Here is a 21,288-nt window from a genome sequence, read left to right as displayed (position 1 = left end):
TCTCCCCACAGGCTACATTGGCGTGGTGAACCGCAGCCAGAAGGACATTGAGGGCAAGAAGGACATCCGTGCGGCGCTGGCGGCCGAGAGGAAGTTCTTCCTCTCCCACCCGGCCTACCGGCACATGGCTGACCGCATGGGCACCCCACACCTGCAGAAGACCCTGAATCAGGTATGGCTAGAGTTTTGTGCAGTTGCACAGGCTGCGCACTGCACAATAGCTGCCATCCACGAGGGTGCCGGCCTTGGTCCAGAACAGCTCTTGTTTTAGCAAAATGGGTTCAATCCACATTGAATTCAGGGCCTGCTGAAGAGTGGGTGTTCAGTATGTTGGTGCCAGTACTACTATTATTACCATCACTATTATTATTATTCTGACCAGGTGGCCCTGGGCCAGGAGCTCAGCCTCTCTGAGCCTCCCTCTCCTTGTCCATCAGTTGGAAATCTTCACCATCCCTGCCCCCTCAGGCGGATGTCTGCTGGGTGCTCAGAGTATATGCTGCGTGAAATACAGCACATATCAAATGCCAGCAATTCCGGGATTTCATTGTTTTTCTATTGCTCTTTTTTTCCTTTGGTAATATATTCACAGAGTTTATAAACAAAACCAGTATTAAGAAGTGAACAGTGGGGGCCAGCCCGGTGGCACTGCAGTTAAGTGTGTGCGCTCCACTTTGGTGGCCTGAGGTTCGCAGGTTCGGATCCTGGGCACGCACCAACGCATTGCTTATCAAGCCATGCTGTGGTGGCGTCCCATATAAAGTGGAGGAAGATGGGCACGGATGTTAGCCCAGGGCCAGTCTTCCTCAGCAAAAAGAGGATTGGCGTGGATGTTAGCTCAGGGCTGATCTTCCTTAGCAAAAAAAAAAAAGTGAGGCGCCCTCATCTGCCGCTTCCCTCCCCACCCACAGGGCAGCACTGTTAGTCCTGCCTGAGTTTCTTTCTGCCCATAAAAGCAAAAAGGACTTTCCAGAATCACATTTCTCCCTTTCTTACCATAAATGATGACATAGTCACAGATGCTCCCAGTTGCATTTTTTTTTTTTTTTGCTCAGTATTGTCTCCTGGAGCTCTGTCCATGCAGAAGAGAGCCCTCCTCGCTCTTGTTCATGGCTGTGTAGTAGTCCCTGAAGACACAGGCCCTAGTCTGTTTAATCAGTCTCCTTTTGGAGGGCCGCTGGGATGGTTTCTCTAGTCAATAAAAGGCTGCTGTTAATAAGCGCATTTTGCATATGTGCTGGTTTCTCCGGGGAGTAAAAGCCCTGATGTGGGATTCTGTGGCCACAGTGTGACAGGCCATGCCTGTCCTTAGGAGCTGTCCTGGTTTGCTTGTCCCGGGTGACCCAGGGTTGCAAGACATTCCCCCCTCGATACTTTATGGCCACTTCCCGTATGGTGGCAGGGCCTCAGAGCAACAGTCCATATGTCACTCCTTCATGCACGCCTTGGGGACACAGTGGCATCGTGAGAGCAGGGCCCTGCTCTTGGGGAGGGTGTATTTCTAATGAGGGGGAGAGAGAGTCCATGTCACCAGATAAATGCTCGCTCAAGTGTTAGTGGTGCGGGGGCCTGGAGAGCTGGCGCAGAGCAGGAGGGCGGAGGAGACAGCTCAGGAGACAGAGAGAAGGAAGCGTCCAGGGGGAGGGGCCCCCCAGAAAGGAAGCGGGGCCGCCTGGGCAGAGGGCCCCTGGGCCGGGGGCGGGGGGAGGGGAAGGAAGTAACGCTCCCTGGCAGGTGCCCGGGCCTCCTCTAAGAGCCAGCGCCCAGCGGGCTCCCCTCCTGGTGCCCCCTGGAGCCCTGGCCCCCCGCCCCCGTTTCCCGTGAGCGAAATGGGGCGGCTCTAGAGCTCCCCGCCCTAACCCCGCAGCCCCCGCAGAGAGGGGCCGTGGGCGGGCCACGGGGGTCACAGAGGACTTTGGGGTGACCATCAGGTTCATAGCAGGGAGTGTGAGGCTCCTCCACACCTCTCTTCCAGCTTGAGGAATATTCCATAGCTTCTTTTCTGTGGTGGGACAGGCAGCAACGAGACCCTGCTTCTCACTTCGGGGGCGTTCACTGCTTTTATGGCTTTCGTCTTGTGCCTTCTCTCTGTCTTTCTCTCTCTTTTATCGTAGTAAAAACAAAGTCAGACAGCCCAAATATAGCCAGTGTTCCGTGTCCTCCCATCCTGTGACGGGTCCCTTCCCCAGAGGCGGCCAGTGTCACCACTTCCTGAGCTGCTTCTGGGGACACTCAGGGCCCGGAGAGGGCGATGCCGTCTCTATCTTCTTCCTCCCTCACCCCCACCCGCCCCCTCCTTACTCCTCCCTCCCACCTCTCTCTCCCTGCTCGTTCCCTCCTCCCTCCCTCCCATCTTGCTTTTCTTTTCCTTTCCTTTCCTTCCTTCTTTTCCGCACCGTGACAGTGGTGTATGTACCCACTGCTCTATATTTGGCATTTTCTCTAATGACCCATCTGGAGGCTCCTTCCCTAACCTCTGCAGTGCTGCCTCCTTTTCAGCTTTGTGAATGGTTGACACACCCACAAGGGGGAGAAGCAGCCCCGTGGAGGAAAGGGGGCTGTGGCGAAAGGTCTCCCTCCCGCCCGCCGCTCCGTCCTGCCCTTTCGGCCCGCGTTGGTTTCTCGCGGCTCTCCCTTCTCCCTGATGGTGCAGGTGACAGTATGTTCTGCGCTCTCCCCGTCGCCCACAGAAGGGGGCACGGCCCGTGTGGGCTCCGTACCTTGGCTGGGGAGCGGGGTCCGTCTACTTGGTAGGGCCCGTCCTCGTGTCTGTACATCTGTCCGTCCAGTGTTCTGCGGTCTGAATAGACGATTGCCTGTTGGTCAGTTGGTCAGTCCGTGTGTCCTGCAGTGGCTTCCTGCGCCGTTTCCTGAGTGGCACTGTGGGAGGCTGTTCCGGGTCGGCAGTGGGGTCCCGCTGCCTGGTCGTTGCCCACCGTGGCGTGTGCTCCGTGGCGTGGGGACCCCGAGGCAGGCGTGGGTCTGCCCTGCAGAGGCCCCGCGGGCTGTTCGCACGTCCCGCTGTGGGCAGCGCTGTGCCGCCTCTCCCTGCCCCGTGCGCCCGTGTGGCTCTAGCGGGATATTTCTGTCGCTTTCTCTCGAGGCCAAGGGTGTGCTGGGCTTGGGGGCATGGTGGCGAGCGTGCGCCCTCGGTGGGCAGAGCGGGCCAGCCCCTTCCCCACGCTGACCTCTGACCTCTGACCTCTCTCCCGCAGCAACTGACCAACCACATCCGGGAGTCGCTGCCGACACTGCGGAGCAAGCTGCAGAGCCAGCTGCTGTCCCTGGAGAAGGAGGTGGACGAGTACAAGAACTTCCGGCCCGACGACCCCACGCGCAAAACCAAAGCCCTGCTGCAGTACGTGTCCCCCGGCCGCCGGGCGCTCACCCCCCATCGCCCGTTCATCCCACAAACACTGTCCAGAGCCTCCTGTGGGCCAGGCCTGTCCCGAGCACTGGGGCTTCCGCAGGGAGCGGGGCAGCCGACCATCCCTGCCCCGTGTGCTCGGGGAGGGGAGACCGGCGGGGGGGACGTCAGGAAGTACAGAAGAACTGGTAGAGTGTGTTCAATGGTGAAATATTCAAGTGGAGGTGGGGGCCGGCTGGTGATGGAGTTAAGTTCACGCGCTCCACTTGGCTGCCCAGGGTTTGCAGGTTCAGATACTGAGCGTGCACCAACGCACCGCTTGTCAAGCCATGCTGTGGCAGCGTCCCACGTACAAAATAGAGGAAGGTGGGCACAGATGTTAGCTCAGGGCCAATCTTCCTCAGCAAAAAAGAGGAGGATTCGCAGTGGATGTTAGCTCAGGGCTGATCTTCCTCCCCGAACGAATGAGTGAATGACTGTGGAGATGGAGCTAGAGAGTGCCAGGGTGGGCGTGGAGGTGCCATTTAAAATAGAGTGATCAGGGGCCGGCTCCGTGGCTTAGCGGTTAAGTGCGCGCGCTCTGATGCTGGTGGCCCGGGTTCGGATCCCGGGCGTGCCCCGAGGCACCACTTCTCCGTCCAACGCGAGACCGAGTCCCACGTACAGCAACTAGAAGGATGTGAACCTATGACATACAACTATCTACTGGGGCTTTGGGGGGGAAAAAAATGAATAAATAAAATCTTTAAAAAAAAAAAAAAAAAAAATAGAGTGATGAGGAAGGTCTCTCTGAGATGGTGCAAGTCAGACAGAGACCTGAAGAGAGGAGGGAGGAGCCATGCAGAATCCTGGGGGATGGGGCCCAGCCAGTGCAAAGGCCCTGTGGCAGGACTATGTCTGTCGTGTTGGAAGAGGTGGCTGGAGTGGAGTGAACGAGGGGCGAGAGGGAAGAGAGAGGGCAGGGAGGGGACAGGGCAGAGTGTTCAGGGCCTTGTGGACCACTGGAGGGGGGCGGACTTTGGTTTTGCTCTGAGTGAGGTGGGAGCCATTGGGGGTTCTGAGCAGATGAGGGACCTGGCCTGACTCGAGTGCTCACTGGCGCCCTCTGGTTGCTGTGAGGACAGACGTGGGGGGCCGAGGCGGGAGCTTCTTGTCTCTTGGAATCCTCATCCTGACTCTTGAGTCGGTGCTCGCTGGCCCAGCTCTGAGCCGTGGGGGGACTTACTGCAGCCGCCCAGCTGTGTGGTGGGGAGCGGGGGTGCCCCATGATCCCAGGTTCTCACTCGGGGCTCCTTCTGCCTCTGCATCCCTGGTTTCTGGCCTGCAAGGGACCCTGGGCTGGACTGGGATCCGGACACTCCCTGGCAGCTCATAGGGCTGATGGTGCCGCGTGACACCCTCCCACTGTCCCCTGTGACCATCGTGACCCTGCCGGCCCTGCGCCCTCTCTGCCATGCGGCCGTGCCTGGCGGTGGGACCGGGACTGAGACTGCCCTTGTGCTCAGACCACCTCCACTGCGTCCGGAGTAGCTGTCCAGAGCAGCCACTGGCCCTTCGCACACTTCAGGGGCGCCTTGGTCCAGCGTGTGCTGGGGTAAACCGAGGCCCGCTGGGCGCCTGCGGCCAGGTGACCGCACCTCTCTGAGCCTTGTCTTCCTCCCCTGAAATGAGTGCGGCAGCTCTCGTCTCGCGTGGCCGTTGGGGAAGCTTGGGAAACGCTGCTCATGAGGCCCTTGGCAGCAGTGGGCCCGGGACCCTCCGCACGGCCCCGTCCCCCAGGGTTCAGCACGGCCGTGTCGTTTGCACCAGCGCCCTGCGGGCCCTGCGCAGGTAGTCTGCCATCACAGAGGGCGCCGCTGCCCTCTGCAGCGACTCACCGACAGGCGGAGGGCCTCTCCTGCCTTCCCCTCGAGTGGCTGGCTGCGTGACCTCCTGCGCGGCCTTTATCACAAAAACAGTGCCCTTCAAGTGGCATAAAGGGGTCGACTGTGAAAGCCCCCCTCCTTCCCTCATCTGCACCCAGCTGCTGTCTCCAGGCTCTCGCCTCACAGGAGAACGAGAACAGTGACATCAGACTGTCCCCAGTTCTGCTCTCATGCCCTTATTAAAGCATCACCCAGAGCCTTCCATTTCCCGTGGCCGCCTGGCGTAGCACACAGGTTCCTCGTGACCCGACACCCACGGGGACATCCGCGCATGTTCTGCTTCAACGGATGCTTCTGGAATTCGTCGCTGAGTGCACAAGCGAGGACTCCTGCAGGCCAGACCTGCATGCCAGGTCGAGGGGTGCGTGCACTTGAATTTGAATGGATGGCACTCACACGGTCCCCAGACGGGCGTTCTCAGGCCCGGCGGGTGGGGGTCGGGGTGCGCTCCCGCGGGGCACACACGGGCACAGCGGTGTGTGGCTCACAGGAAGCCAGCGATAGAAAAGCTTGTCGTTTCTGCAACACATGATGGGTTGTTCTGTCTCTGGCTTCCTCCACCCCCGCACGGCTTGGTCCTTGCTCCGTGTTGGGGCACGTGCTTGTACCTTCTTCACCCATCAGCTCCATCCTGAGAGTAGAATGCAGGTCGTTGAAAAGCCCCTGGCAGCTTCTTTCCCCGGGCAGAGGGGTTTGGGGGCATCTTTCAGACCAGCTCTCGTCCCTCGGCTTTTGTGCTTTGCGCCTGGATCTCTCCCCTTCTAGAACTAGAGACAGGACTGCATCTTCCCTGGACGTGCAGTTGTGGCTGTGAACTCGTGATCACGCGTCTCTGCTGACCGCTGCTCATCTGCAGATTTCTCAGCGCCCCCGTGTGCTGATGTATCGTTTGCAGTGGCTGCTCTGACGCAGCACGAACAGCAGAAATGCATCGTCTCACAGTCTGTCCACTAAAAGTCCAAGACCAAGGTGTCGGCAGGGTTGGCTCCTTCTGAGGGCCTCTGGTGGTCTGCCGGCAACCTTTGGGGTTCCTGGTCTCTGCCTCCATCTTCACACAGCGTTCTCCCTGCGTGTGCGTCCAAATTGCCCCTTCTTCTAAGGACACTAATCACGTTGGTTCAGGGGCCCAGCCTCTCCATCCAGTGACCTCATCTTAACAATTGCTTCTGCAACAACAATGTTTCCAAATAAGGTCCCAGTCTGGGGTACTAGAGGTTAGGACATTGACATGAATTTGGGGGGACGCAGTTGAACCCATGACAATTGGTGAGGATGCTCTGCGAGCACAGCTTGGACTCCAGGCCCCAGAGGCTGGTGCCTGTGTGTGCTGTGTCTTCTCCCTTCTCAGGCTGGCGGTGGGGGGCCGGACTCTCCATCCTGGCCTGGCACCGCTCGCCGCTCTGTTGTCTGTCCTTGCCCGTGCCTTTTCCCACCTGGGCCCTGGTCTGCCCACCATCCGAGGTCCCCACTCCAGGTGTGCCATTAAGCTGGGCCTTTGTGTGTCTCAGGGGAGGACATCCAGTCTGTGCACCGTCTGCTTCATGTGGACAAAGAGCTTTCTGGAATCTGGGACCCTGTGCATGCCCCCTGCCACCCCAGGTGGTCAGGGAGAGCTCCCTTCGTCAGCGGCCGAGCCTGGCCACCCAGGCTCGCAGGCGTCAGCCGTGTTTGCCAAGAGGAGCTGGAATTCTCTGTGCTGGAGATCTGCGGGCTCCACGCCACAGGCCTGGTGGGGGCTGGGCCCTACTGGAGCAGCTCCCCTTCAGGGGAAACTCCACACAGTGCTTGAGGAGGTCAAGGATTTGGGGGCAGAAATGATGAGATGGTTAAGATAGACAGTGCAAGGGACTGGGGGGTAACAATTAGAAATGGAGAAAACCGAAACGCTATTCAATATCTTAGTTCTCTGCTGCTCACGTTGTCACAGTAATAATCAGTAACGTTTAGAGACACTTTCTTTTTTCTTTTTGCTGAGGAAGATTCACCCTGAGCTAACATCTGCTGCCAATCTTCCTCTTTTTGTATGTGAGCCGCCACCATGGCATGGCCACTGACGAGTGGTGTAGGTCCACACCTGGGAACTGAACCTGGGCTGCTGAAGCAGAGCGTGCCAAACGTAACCACTAGGTCATGGGGCCGGCCCTAGAGACACTCTTTAAGGGCTGAGCTGGGTTCTAAGGGGCCACACATGGTATTATCACATTTCGTCAATTACAGGAGTGCTTTAAAAAAAAAAAACATTTTGACCACGGGCAGCTAATCTTTGATAAAGGAGCTAAGAACATACAATGGAGAAAGGAAAGTCTCTTCAATAAATGGTGCTGGGAAAACCAGACAGCCACATGCAAAAGAATGAAAGTAGACCATCTGCTATCGCCATACACAAAAATTAACTCAAAATGGATCAAAGACCCGAAGGTGAGACCTGAAACTATAAAACTGCTGGAGGAAAATACAGGTACTACACTACTTGTCATCGGCCATAAAGGGATCTTCTCGAATTCCATGTCTACTCAGACAAGGGAAACAAAAGAAAAAATAAACAAGTGGGACTTCGTCAGATTAAAGAGCTTCTACAAGGCAAATGAAACCAGGATCAAAAGGAAGAGGCAGGGCCGGCCCTGTGGCTTGGTGGTTGAGTGCGCGCGCTGCAATGCTGGTGGCCCGGGTTCGGATCCCGGGTGCGCATCGAGGCACCACTTCTCCATTCATCCTGGGGCCGGGTCCCACATACAGCAACTAGAAGGATGTGCAGCTATGACATACAACTATCTACTGGGGCTTTGGGGGGAAAAAATAAAATAAATAAAATCTTTAAAAAAAAAAAAAAAAAAAAGGAAAGGGCAACCCACCAGCTGGGAGAAAATATTTGCAAACCATATATCCAACAAGGGACTAATCTCCATAATATATAAAGAACTCACACAACTGAACAACAGAAAAACAAACAACCTGATCAAAAAATGGGCAGAGGAATGAACAGACACTTCTCCAAAGAAGATATACAGATGGCCAATAGGCACATGAAAAGATGCACAACATCACTAGTCATCAGGGAAATGCAAATCAAAACAACACTAAGATATCATCTTACACCTGTGAGAATGGCTATAATTACCAAGACAGAAAACAACAAATGCTGGAGAGGCTGTGGAGAAACGGGAACCCTAATCCACTGCTGGTGGGAATGCAAACTGGTGCAGCCTCTATGGAAAACAATGTGGAGATTCCTCCAAAAATTAAAAATAGAAATACCTTATGATCCAGCTATCCCACTACTGGGTATCTACCCAACAAACCTGAAATCAACAATCCAAAGAGGCTTATGCACCTCTATGTTCATCACAGCATTATTCACTATAGCCAAGAAGTGGAAGCAACCCAAGTGTCCCTCGACTGATTATTGGATCAAGAAAATGTGGTACATATATACCGTGGAATACTACTCAGCCATAAAAAAGACAACATCGTCTCATTTGCAACAACATGGATGGACCTGGAGGGTATTATGTTAATTGAAATAAGCCAGAAAGAGAAAGACAAACACGAAATGATTTCACTCATATGTAGAAGATAAACCAACACATGGACAGATGGAACTGTTTGGTGGTTACCAGGGGCCAGGGGGGTGGGGGGTGGGCACAAGGGGTGGAGGGATGCATTTATATGGTGACTGACAAACAATAATGTACAACAGAAATTTTACAATAAAACAAAAAAAGAAAAGAAAAAAAAACTTTGACTTCTTGGAATTCAGAAGTTTTAGGTGAATTACCATTAATTGGCAGCATTTTTTCTTTCTTGGAGGAGCACAGACTAATCATAGTGCATTTGAGGGTAGATGACTTCTTACCATTGATGAAATCTAGAAACTTCTGGAATCCTCACAATGACCCTGTGCGGAGGTGCTATTACGATCAACCCACTTTGCAGATGAACAAACTGAGGTTCAGAGGGGCAAAGCCACCTGTCCCAGGCCTCCCAGCCCGTCAGTGGTGGTGTCCCGTCCCAAACAGGCTGGGAGGTGGTGGGAACCAGCGGAAGCCACCTGCGCTGTGTGGAGGGGCTGCCTTTTCACCCCTGGTCCTGCTGGGTCAGGCCAAGCCTCCGGGCAGAGGGTGCTAAGCTGGGACCCCGCACCTCACTCTTGTCATCTGCAAAGTGGGAGTAATTACTCTGCCCCCTCAGTTCAATGAATGAGTCACCATAAGGGGCCTCAGAGCGGGCGTGGCAGCTCCTGGATTTGATTTCTTGTGACCTCCGCATACCTTTTGCTTCTGAAAAATGAAGAGAGGCAAGTCAGCCGTGGCCTGGCTCGGGACACGATTGCGGAGCTGTGTGGAAACCTCCACTCTGATTCAGCTTCTCTTCTCCTCGCAGGATGGTCCAGCAGTTCGGGGTGGACTTTGAAAAGAGGATCGAGGGCTCCGGAGACCAAGTGGACACGCTAGAGCTCTCCGGGGGCGCCCGAATCAATCGCATCTTCCACGAGCGCTTTCCCTTCGAGCTGGTGAAGGTAGCGCAGCCGGGGCTGGGCCCCCGGCTCCGGGCCCCCGGCTCCGGGCGGGCTCCTCCGGCTCGGCCTCCAGCCCCGCCTCCTCCAGGCGGAGCCGCTGTGGGCGGAGCGCAGCCGGGGGCCCCGCCCCCTGGGCTTCCTTCCCCAAGCAGGCGGCTTAGAGGTTTCCGGCACAACTCGATGAAAAGGTCCATTTTTTTCCTCACCAAAACCAATACATGTTCTTTGCAAAATATATAGAAAATATAGGTAAATTCACATGGGAAAATGCCCCCAGCTTGTTGAAAAGCAGATTACAGAGCCAGCACGTGCAACATAGCATATAGATATGTATAGCACCCTTCCATATGAAGTCGTACACGCATTTCTAGATGTACGTCTTTGCAGAGACAGATCCACAAGGGTGTTCACAAAAATGTCAGCTCTGGGCTCTGGGATGGGAGATTTTCTTTCTTTTCAGTTGCTTGAGGTTTAGACTTTATAGTGAGTACATACCATCTTTGGAAAAACCAATAAAGTTCTTTTCAATAAAAGAACAAAAGCTAAAAGGAGAAAAACACCCATAATCCTAACAGCTGCAGACAACGCCTCTTAGCTCTGGTTGTGTGTCCTTTCAGAATTATTTCTATGCAAATGGGTGAGCCCCCTGCGTGCACACACACAGCACGTATGTTCATCCATTCTTGTGTGTGCATATGTTTATTTTTTCTACCCTGCTTTTTTCATATGGTGGCCATCCGTCCAAACTAACCATACACAAAATGTGTATGGTTAATGGCCAAACAGCATCTTGGATGTCCCATCACGCATTTAACCAGCCTCCCATTGTTGGACATTTAGGTTGTTTCCACATTTTTTAGCAGTTCTGAAGAATCCTGTGATTGTAGCTGATTCTTTATTAATTCCTCAAGATAAATTTCTAGAACATTTGAAACTATCAGCTGATAGTATAGGTATGTTGTTAGAGATTCTTGATTTGTACTGCCAGGTAGCCTGTAAGCAAGTTTATGTGAATTCATGTTCCCTCCAAGAGAGCCAGAGTGTTAGTTTCACAGCATCCTTGCTGGAACTGGGTTTTAATATTTTTAAAATTTTTGGGCAGTTAAATATTCTGGCACGTGAATACAAACTGCACATAGGAGGTGACATTCTGCAAATACAGACCTGTGGGGGCACCCCAGGTGCCTCCCTGCATGCGTTTGGTTTGTCTGTTCTCAGATGGAGTTCGACGAGAAGGACTTAAGACGGGAGATCAGCTACGCCATTAAGAACATCCATGGAGTCAGGCAAGTTCCACAGGGAGAGTTGCTGTGTCCCCTTCACCTCCGCGGTGCCACCCTCCTGCCAGTCGGTGCCCCCGAACCTCTGGGTGCCCCACTCCTGAGGCCTTGAGAGGGCCCCTGGGTGGTTTTCAGTAAGCGTACGTCTCTCCCTGTGGGTCTCCAAAGGCTCGAGGGCGGCTGTACCCAGTCCCGTGTGGATCTGCCGTAGGCCGAGGGGCTGTCCGCTGCCCTTGGGTTAAACTTGGGTTAAACCGCCCAGCGGCTGGCATGAGCCCTAGTCACGCGGTCAGCTCAGAAAGATCACTGCCTGTTTGCCCTGGGGCTTGGAGGGAGCCAGAGCTGGGTCACGATCACAGGAACCCAGCCTTTGTCCCCATCGAGGGTCCCCCATGAGCTTCCCGGGTCCCCTCCGTGTTCCACCAAAAGTAGTCGCTCCCATCCGGCCTCGTGTCGCCTGGGGCCCTCAGGTCCCCCTGAGGGTTTCCAGGCAGTGGACACAGGCGTCCGACCCCGGACTTGCCGCGACCTCGGCCCTTGCTCGGGGCCCGGCCGGAGCCCGTGGAGTCGCTGACCATGCTGTTTCTCTCTGACTTATCTCCCCTGCCCCCGGGTGCGGCTGGTTTTAGGACGGGGCTTTTCACCCCGGACTTGGCATTCGAGGCCATTGTGAAAAAACAGGTCGTAAAGCTGAAAGAGCCTTGTCTGAAGTGTGTCGACCTGGTTATCCAGGAGCTGATCAGCACAGTCAGGCAGTGCACCAGCAAGGTATCGGGCCCTCAGCGGGCTGTGCTGGCCTCGCGGACACGGCACGGGGCTTTGGTATCAGGCTCCCGGTGCCGCTTCAGCCTGGGCCCCGCTGGCGCCTTGCCCCGAGACTGCCTCAGTTTCCAAGAGCGTGGCCTCTTCCGAGAGGCTGGGGCGGGAGCGTGTCGGCCTGGGCGCCCCGGGGGTGCCAGGCCTCCAGAACCGGCCAGACTGGCGGCCCCTGGGACCCCGATACCGAGCCTAGCATGTGTTTGATGGCTTTGGGGGTTTCGCTGGGCTGTCGCTTCGCTGCCTTCTGGGAAGCAGAGAGGGACCCTGCATCTGCTGCTGGAGGCCCGGCTCCCTGAGCCTCCGTGGCCGCCACCCCTCCTGGCAGAGGCCAGCCGCTTCTCTGTCCCGGGGCGGGTGCACAAAGTCGGCCTGGCTCAGCCGGCTCCCCTGCTCTCCCAGGAGCAGGCTGTCCCCCAGGCGGCCCGTCCTCAGATCCACTAGTCACCTGTGTGCCGGTGTCCACGGGCCACTGCCCTCCGCTGCGGCACGCCCGGCTGCCCACGGCCCGGACCCCGCTGGGTGGGTTGTTTGCACGCCCACGTGGCCACGGAGCTCCCGGTCGGCCTTCTGAATTCCTGCTTGAGCCCTCTGTTCTCAGTCTGGAAAAGCCCACATTTGCTTCTTAAGCTTCTTCCATTGGAAAAGGCAGGAGGGAAAAAAACCCAAATGGATCGGAGATCGTCATTTTAAAGCCAACTGTCACAGATGTGAAATTTCAGGGCCTCCGCACACCCTTAGCCATCTATCCGATGACACCGGCCTGTGTCACTTCTGTCATTAAACCCCAGAACAAGCCCGCCCTCTGGCCCCGGGCCGCCTCTCTGATCCGAAGCAGCTTCCGGGGCAGATGCGGGCTCAGGCTCCTCCGTGCATGCCACTGACCCGCTGACTCTCTCTCTCCTCTCTCTGCCTCCCGCCCGCGTGTGGTCTGCACTGGGCCTGGGTGTCTTTCTGCCTCGTCCCGCCCTCCACGTGACCCAGGACGGGGCTTTTCACTCCCGACATGGCCTTTGAAGCCATTGTGAAAAAACAGATCGTAAAACTGAAAGAGCCGAGTTTGAAGTGTGTTGACCTCGTGGTCTCAGAACTGGCCACAGTCATTAAAAAGTGTGCCGAGAAGGTAACGGAAGGCTTCGTTCTTATCACCTCCGCATTCGTCCGCCATCTCCCTCCCATTGTTAGCCTTAACCTGTGCATCTGGGACACTGCCTCGCAGGAACCCCCTTCTGTGGGCCGGTTGTCCCTTAGCGACATCTCAACTTTGCATCTGCAGACGAGATGGAGAGGGTCGTGTCGCACACGGGTCCCATCTTTGCAGTTTGGGCTCCTGATGGTGGGGGAGGCCTCTGATGTTGCCAGGTGCATTCACTAAGCAGGCACTGGGGACGAGAGTCAATGCCCCTTCCTGGACCCCTTAGAGAAAGGGGGTTTCCGGACCGTCCCCAGAGCAGTGAAATGCGGCATTAGTGCGAAGACCTGCGTGCTCTGACATCACGGGGCACTTAAGAGGTTTTCCACAAGTGGTTTTGGATGTCCGCTCAATTTTCTGCATCTTAGGGACTTAACCCAAACTGTGGAAGGTGGGCTCCCTGCGCGTTTGGTTTGGTTGCGGCCGCAAAGGCTGGGGCGCTGGGGTCGTTGGAGGAGAGGATTCCACAAATGAAATGATTGGGGATGGTTTTCTGCAAGGGGGTCCCTGCGAGGTAGATGCTCAGATGCCACCCCATCATTCTAGAGCAGGCGCTATGCGCTCACTAGCCGGGCGAGAGCCTTGTCTCGGTGACCCGGCGGCTCTGATTACACTCCGTGTCTGTGCTGTCACCCAGTGCTGGGCGGGCAGGGGAGGCCGTCACCGCCGGGCAGCAACCACGCCACCTGCTTTCTCTGCCACCTTGCACCTCTGAATCATTGCATCCTCAGAAAGCATCTCTGCTCGTGTGTGGGCCCCTGGCGCTCTCCCCGGCCCACCGGCCGCCCCCCGGCCCCTTCTTGTCTCCCAGCTGGAGCAGCTCTGAGACAGGAGGAGGTGGGGCTTCGTTGGGCCCTCCCCGCGTCACCCCCTTCCCCCTGCGTCTTCCATGTGCTTGCCATGGCTTCCCGGGCCACGGGGACCCAGCCGACGCCACCACCGCTCTGCTTTTCCCCCAGCTCAGCTCCTACCCTCGGCTGCGAGAGGAGACGGAGCGAATTGTCACCACTTACATCCGGGAACGGGAGGGGCGAACCAAGGACCAGGTAGGGCTTTTGTTTGCATTTTCAGGTATCATTTACGTGCGTAAATCTGGACTGTACAGATTTTGACAAATGCATGCAGCAAGGTAACGCCCACCTCAGTCAAGGTACAGAACAGTTCTGTCACCCCCACAATTCCCATCCTTTGCCTCTTTGTCGTCGACCCCTCCCCGACCCCCAGGCCCTGGCAACCCCTGAGCTGCTCCTGGCCCTACAGTGTTGCCTTTTCTAGAATGTTCTGTGAGTGGACTCCTGCAGCATGTGGCCTCTTGATTCTGACCTCCTTCACTCTACACAACTCACTAGGGGTTCCTCAGTGGTGGTGTGTTTGTGGTTTGTGGCCTTTGATCGCTGAGTACCCTTCCACGTATGCGTGGACCACAGCTCATTTATCCATTCGCCTGCCAGAGGACGTGTGGGGTGCTTTCGTGTTTTAACATTTTCTTTGTGAAGACCGTCCGAGCACACACAAGGGTAGAAAGTGGGACGCCCCCATGTGGCCGCAGCGCCAGTCACACCTGTCACCTGCTGAGCCCAGGCTGTCACCCCGCCTCCACGTGGCCCCACGCCTGCTCCGAGTCACCGCCCCTGGTTGTCTGCTGTGGTCTCTGGGCAGCTGTTTGTTCAAACCAGAACCGAAACAAGCCGACGCGTTAGATTTGTTGTGCTATCGTCTTCTTTCGAACAGTCCCTCTCCCCTTGACATTGATGGAGAAGAAACCGGCTCATTTGTCATTCCAGAACAGGGGCCCCCGGTGCCTCATTCCCTCGTGGCTTCTGTAGCCTGGAAGCGTTGTCGAAAGCTTGAGAGTCTAATTCGCGTGTTGTTGTTGGCAAGAGCAGCTGTCCTTCCATACACACTGCAGCCCCTGGTGGCCCGCCGTCCACACTGCCAGGCTAGGTCGCGGGCTCCGGGGCCACAGACCTTATAAAACCAGCAACGGTGGCTCCCACAGACAGAGCACCCGGCATTTTCCATCAGCCCCACAAGATCTGAGTGCCTGGTCCGTTTAACGCTTGAGGGCTCCCAGGCACAGTGAAGTGACAAGAAGGAGCAGGGTACTGTTTAAAGCCCTGTCCCGTGTCTGAGATGACATTCCGACTGGCGTGTGTGTGTGTGTGTGTGTGTGTGTGATGTTAATGTCCTCGCCTGGCCAAATCATCTTTGTCGTTTTAATGAGGCAGTAATGACATGCCAAGCACGACTCTATAAACACGTGACATATTGGGAATTATTAACCTTTTGCATTCGGGCCTCTTGGCGCCCCGTTCCACAGCTCGGTGACATGAGGCATGGGGTCACACAGCCAGGCAGTGGCCGAGCCAACACTACAGCCCAGGTGCTCAGCCCCAGAGGCCACACCCGTGGCCACCACGCTGGGCTGCCTGCTCTGCTCGGTTGGCCCAGTCTCACTTCCTTGTGGATCCCTGATGTCTGGAGGCACCCAGGCCCCCCCCCCCCCCATCAATTCCAGGGTGTTTGTGGGGCTGTGTGTGGCCTGTTCTGCTGCCTGGGAGGCGGCATGGTTCCGGGCTCCCCCTGCTGGCGGGTGTGGGAAGTGCTCCTCTCTTTGCTCACAGTGACCCCTGCTCTCCCCCAGATCCTTCTCCTGATCGACATCGAGCAGTCCTATATCAACACGAACCACGAGGACTTCATTGGATTTGCAAAGTATGTACTTCCCGGGATAGCAGCTGGAGGGGTGGCTCCAGTGCCCACCCTCAGAGCCAGGCCCCAAGGGAGGCAGTCAAGCTGGGATTCCCTCAGCGGCCTGGGGGTCCCGGGGTGCAGCATGGAGCCATCTGAGAGTATCTGGAAGCTTTCCTGGGCTAGTAGCGGCCCCATCCCTATTGCCTCCAATGCACCTCCTACAGGGCACCCCAGTAGGTTAGTTTAAGGAAGAAAGTGCAGTCCTGGGGTCACACTCGTGGGGAAAGGGCCAGGTTAGCCAGACTTCTCAGAGCCCTTCGCAGACTCTCGTGCCGCTTCCCAGACTTCCCCGCATGCACCTGACCCTTTCACAGAGCACCTCAAGGGCTTCCGTCTGTACACTGTCAATTAAAACCGGAACCTTCCCTGGCACCCGGGTAAGGGGCCAGAGCAGAGAGCTCTGATTTCGGCAGGGTGTAGATAGAAATGCTGGTGGTCTCAGGCACTGCCCACTGATTCCATCGGCCCCTCCCCACAGAGAGCTTGGGCGTCACACGGATTGTTCTGGTGGCTCACGAAGGTCTTTTTGCCTGAGCCAGATAGAATAACAGACTGTTGGTAACCAACTTCCTTGTATTTATTTAGCAAATATTCCTAGTGAGCCTTCTCTGCTCTGTGATACAGCAGTGAGCAGGCATAGACCTAGGTCCCCACCCTCACAGGACAGCTCCGTGTCAGGGACAGACGTGCACCCAGGCAGTCAAGACCCAGTGTGTTTAGTGCTGGGACGGGGGCTGTGCAGGGCCCGTGGGAGTCCAGAGGGCAGCCTTGTGGCCTGGCCTTGGGGGTGCCTTCCTTGAGGAGGAGCCTGCCAGAGCCCAGTCTTGGGCTAGCAGGCTGGGGCAAGAGGGTCTTTCTGTCGGGGGTCTCTCTGTTGGGCTAAGTCGTTACCGGAGTAGAACATTTATCAATGCACTAATGGTTGATTGAGCAGCTGTTCTGTGCTGGGGCCATGGTGGGTGAGTGGAATGAATGAATGAACAAATGAATGAATGAATGGGGGTGTGAGCAGAAGCTCCTCCCAGGCCCAGACGAGCTGAGGGCCCCAGCTGGGCTGTCCTGCTGGGGGCGGGCTGGGGGCCCCTGGCTGTGGGCCACCCCTCAGGCAAGTTCTCAGCCTGGGGAGGCCCCCCTCCTGCTCCTGTCCCCGTGGCCAGGTGTGTGTGGGCTGACACGCCGGTCCCCCTCCTGGGTGCACTGCTGTTTCCTCACCGTGACGTCTCTGCTTCTCACACTTCGTCCACAGTTCCTTCTCACACTCTCTCCTGTTTTTCCTTTGACTTCTCCACTCTGTCCTCTGGACTCCTGGGCCTTCCCACTTCCCCCAGCTGTTACTATACTGAGCAGCTGGTGACCGGGTGGGTATTGCCTGCTGTGTGCCTTTCCCCTGGTGTGTGAGCAGGGGCGCCCTGGCTGGGGGCGGGGCCCCGGGTGCCAGGCTCCGCCCCGCCCAGGTACAAGGCTAGGCCCCAGCCCTGGGGGGGCCGTCCCAGGGGCCCTCTGAATAGCCATGGAGTGCTGTCTCGGAGCCTTTGGATAGGACAGTGGACAAGCCAGACCGTGGGCCCTGCCCCTTCAGAGCCCACAGGCTGGGGACACATTGTTGTTGAGCAAATTGTCACAAGGAAGATGAGGGTTGGAAAGGAGGGTAGGTGAGGAGCTGTGAGACGGGATGGAGGGATGTGGCCTGGAGAGACCTTCCTGAGGAAGTCGTGACAGCCAGGTGACAGAGAAGGAAGGCTGAGAAGCAGGAGCATGGGGAGACCAAGGCAAGGTGGGGATGCGAGGCCAGGCCTCATCACCAGGAGGGCCCTGCCGGGCGAGGGTGGGAGCCAGGAAGCCCTTAGGGAGTAGCACATCTGGGGTCTTAGCAGCACCCAGCCATCGCCCCGCGTGGCTTAGCTCAGTCCTGTCTCCTTCAGACACTGCTGATCAAACTCCTTCCTGTGCTTAGATGTTCTGAGATGCCTTCTCACTGCCCGCTAAATGCGGAAAACAGGGCCCAGAGAAAAAGCCCTATAATAAACTAGTTGAATGTTAGGAAAATCGTTGGGTAAAATTCCACCTCCATTTTTAATGCTCCAGCCTTGACTGATCCGGGAGCAGAAGCCTGCCTCCTTAACACACACACGTGTGCATGCACACACACACAAACACACACACACACACACACACTACCTTATCCTACAGCCAACTTGTACTTTCAGGTAAACTCCAAGAGGCAGTCAGTAAAGGAATGAAATGAGACGGATTGCCTTTTCATATGGTTCCCAAAGTTCCAGCTAGAGCAATATGATAAGAAAAGAAAACATGAAGTCTCAGTAACAGGCACTGTCAGTTGTTTGAGGTGGTGATATGATCGTCCGAGTAGAAAATACATTGTTAGGATGAACAAGGGAGTGAGGAGGTACCCACGTACAAAATACGTGGCCTTCGTCTGCGTGGCAGAAACTAGCCAGGAAACAGGACAGAGGAGCAGAAAAGAGCTCTGGGACTGTAGGCGAATAAGAGGCCTTGTAGAAACACGCCCTGGTGACCTTGACTGTCCTCTGGACTGAGTCAGGACCATCCAAGATGAGGCCAAGGTGTTTTCATGGTGGGCAGCTGTCCCACCCACGATCTGATCTCCCAGGGCCGACGACCCCATGGTCAGAGCTACTGGGAACCTAGTACCGGGGTCACGGGTAGGAAGAGAATGGAAAAAAGAGTCAAGTTTTACCCCCAAACAGCCTGGCGTCCAGGTTACCCTGAAGCCACCGTGGCAGCCTTCCAGCCACCTGGGAATCAGCTTCTCGTGCCGCCTCCTGGAGGCTCCAGGTTCCACTGACTCCTGGAAATAGCTGGCGTTCTCAGGAGCGGCTGAGCTCAGGGCCTAGAAGCCTCAGTGTAACTCCGTACGTCGTCTTGTCCCGTGAGCCCGAGCTGTTTCCCTTGGGCAGCCCTGTGTGTGCAGGTGGCTTCTCTGCCTCCGCCCGTAGCTGGCCACTAGGCACCCCCTGGGGGAGAGAACCCCCATCTGGGCCTCCAGGGCCACTTGCTTCTCTTCCCTCCTGGCGTCCCGCCGCATGCGCCCTCTCTGTGCTTTGGTTTCAGCGCCCAGCAGAGGAACACGCAGCTGAACAAGAAGAGAGCCATCCCCAATCAGGTAGCCACCCTCAGGGCCTGCAGCTCCTCCCCCCCCCCCCGGGGGCGGGAGGGCCTAAGGGACTGTAGAGCCCAGCGATGGGGCCTGGCGCCGGGAACGCCCTGCCAGATCCCCACCCCGTCCACTCAGGTTTTGATGTTTCCGGAAACCTGTCTTTGAGCCAAAGCTCTGGCAGGGCCTAGGGGGCAGATTTCACCCACCCGGAAGGCCCTGTCTGACATCCAAGGCCACAGTTAGAACTTGACCCTCAGCAGAGGGCCCGCCCAGTCCCCTGTGGTGTCTGCAGCCAAATTGGGTCCCGGCCCCAGAGACTTAGAGCCTGTGGGAAGGGGCTGGGGGAGGCTGTGTTGTGACAAGCAGTTCTGGGGAGCCTGGGGGGTGGTTTGAGCCCCAAACCTGGAGAAACCCAGAGCCACGCCAAGGGTTTTCTACCCTGATACCATGCCCCAGCCAGAGGCCCCGTGAAATCTGAACAGCCTTATATATGCCAGTGGTAGGTGCATGGCATCTTGGGCAAAATTCCTGCCAGCGTCCCTGCTCCTCCCCATCGGGTGGGGGCGGGGGTGGGGGCGGGGGCTCTGCCGTTTATCTTGCACGATCATAGAGCCCTCTGGAAGCAAGGACGTAACCACTGCATGATTTTTTTGCGCTTGCCGTAGGTAATACATATGTTGTTGCTTTTTTGTTTCAGGAGATGATAATGAATTAAATATTAACACCATGAATATCATTAATAGCATGTAATTTTTTTTCTTTTGCTGTTTTTTTCTCCTGCTCTTCTCTCCTCCCATTTTTGTGCTTCCTCTGCGTTTTCTCTGTCCCCTCACGTCCCTTACGTCTCTTTTCCTCCGCCTGCTCTTCTTTGATTTACCCACAATCCTAACTTTGCATTTCAAAGGGGGAGATCTTGGTAAGTACCCACTTAGCGTGGTAGCCAATGGTAGAGAATCTAGTTCCGGTGGAGACCCTGCCACCCTGTAACGTTCCCTTTCCCCTGAAATAACAGAACGACTAAAAATCAAGCTAACCCGAAACCCCTTGCCGCGGCCGACGCCGGACGTGGCGTTATGCCTGGGCAGAAGCCGACTCACACAGATACTAACCTGACGGCCGCCCTGGTTGGGGGCCCACCCTTCCAGCGCATTCCTGACAGGTTGACCTAGTATCCTGTAGGTCAGGGATGGCAAATACTTGGCTAACACCCCCCACCTCCCTCTCCTCGCATCCCTGGCCAGGGAAAATTTTGCTCAAGCCCTGCTGGAACCTATTCTTGACACTGCTGCCACTTTGTCTCCAATGCGAACATCACCATGCAGAAATTTTCCATGCCTGTGCTCATGGCAGACATTACTAATTGATCCAGCACTCTTTCCCTGGTGCCTCTCGTCTGTCATGTGCTCATGGCAGACATGGCTAATCAATCCTGGCACTCTTTCCTAAGCATGCCACCACTCCTTATTCTGTGGCAGATGCAACTAACCGATCAAGGAATTTTTTTTTCCCCCACGTGAGAGCTCTGCATGTAACACCTTTCCTATACCCAAGACAGACATGATTAATTGAGTAGGAACTCACTCCTGGATGCTGCCACTATCCTCTTGCCTCCATGGCAGATATGGTGATTGATTAGGCCATTCTGTGCCACTTTCCCCTTCCCTCCTCCTTTACCTGTGGCAGACATCACTAATTGATCCTAGCACCTTCCCTCCCTGCCCAGAATTCTCACCACGGTGCTCCGGGCAGTTCCTGTCCATTGATGGGTGTGCCCCTCCCCCACACAAACGGTATTTGCCATCCCTGTCACAGGTGACGTCTCCTCTCTGGGGGTGGCCCAGCCCAGGGGGGAGCAGGTGCTGCTCACATCTGAGAGTGGAGCTCAGTTCAAGGTGCTCACCTCCGGGCAGCTGACTTCAGCCCAGCTTTCCTACTCGGAGAGCACAGCCTGGGCCTGCAGCCCTAACGGAGGCCTCTTCTTTGGGGTCTTCTCCACTGCCAGCCCCTAGGGCCCTGGGCAGCCCCGTGCCAGGGATCTGCTGTGCCCAGGGCCCGGAAGATGCAGAAAGGACCTGATGGGCTGCAGGGTGGTGGCAGGAGGAATGACTGGTCCCTGGGCCCATGGTTCCTGCTTTGCCCACACGTCGCCCCCAGTCCCTTTTGAACTTGAATGGTGTTCTCCCTTCGAACAGCCCAGGGGCCTGCATCTCCCCACACCCCGAGAGGCCTCATCATTCTCTCTCTATACCAGACTCTGTACCCCCGGCCACACCGCCCAGCCCTGCCATGCACGTGGCTG

At 56.3% G+C, this 21,288-nt stretch overlaps 1 protein-coding gene across 7 annotated transcripts in view; it reads left to right on the top strand.

Moving 5' to 3' along the window:
- DNM2 (dynamin 2) overlaps positions 1 to 21,288 on the top strand; it is an 85,977-nt gene that overhangs the window by 48,565 nt on the left and 16,124 nt on the right. For 3 of the 7 annotated variants that reach the window (XM_087425465.1, XM_087425460.1, XM_087425458.1), the window contains exons 6-14: positions 12 to 172; positions 3,216 to 3,358; positions 9,673 to 9,808; positions 11,027 to 11,094; positions 11,718 to 11,856; positions 14,056 to 14,142; positions 15,741 to 15,811; positions 18,944 to 18,995; positions 19,894 to 19,905. In XM_087425465.1, coding sequence (XP_087281591.1) covers positions 12 to 172; positions 3,216 to 3,358; positions 9,673 to 9,808; positions 11,027 to 11,094; positions 11,718 to 11,856; positions 14,056 to 14,142; positions 15,741 to 15,811; positions 18,944 to 18,995; positions 19,894 to 19,905 — 869 coding nt within the window. Of the gene's footprint in view, positions 1 to 11; positions 173 to 3,215; positions 3,359 to 9,672; positions 9,809 to 11,026; positions 11,095 to 11,717; positions 11,857 to 12,888; positions 13,028 to 14,055; positions 14,143 to 15,740; positions 15,812 to 18,943; positions 18,996 to 19,893; positions 19,906 to 21,288 lie in introns of all 7 variants that reach the window. The other 4 variants (XM_087425461.1, XM_087425459.1, XM_087425464.1 and 1 more) reach the window with 3 other exon arrangements.

The sequence above is a fragment of the Ceratotherium simum genome, chromosome 39 (genome assembly GCF_057802395.1).
Source record: "Ceratotherium simum simum isolate JZ-2026a chromosome 39, ASM5780239v1, whole genome shotgun sequence".
Classification (NCBI taxonomy): Eukaryota; Metazoa; Chordata; class Mammalia; order Perissodactyla; family Rhinocerotidae; genus Ceratotherium; species Ceratotherium simum.
The sequence above is the reverse complement of the archived record's forward strand: the minus strand, read 5'-3'. Positions and strand labels throughout refer to the sequence as shown.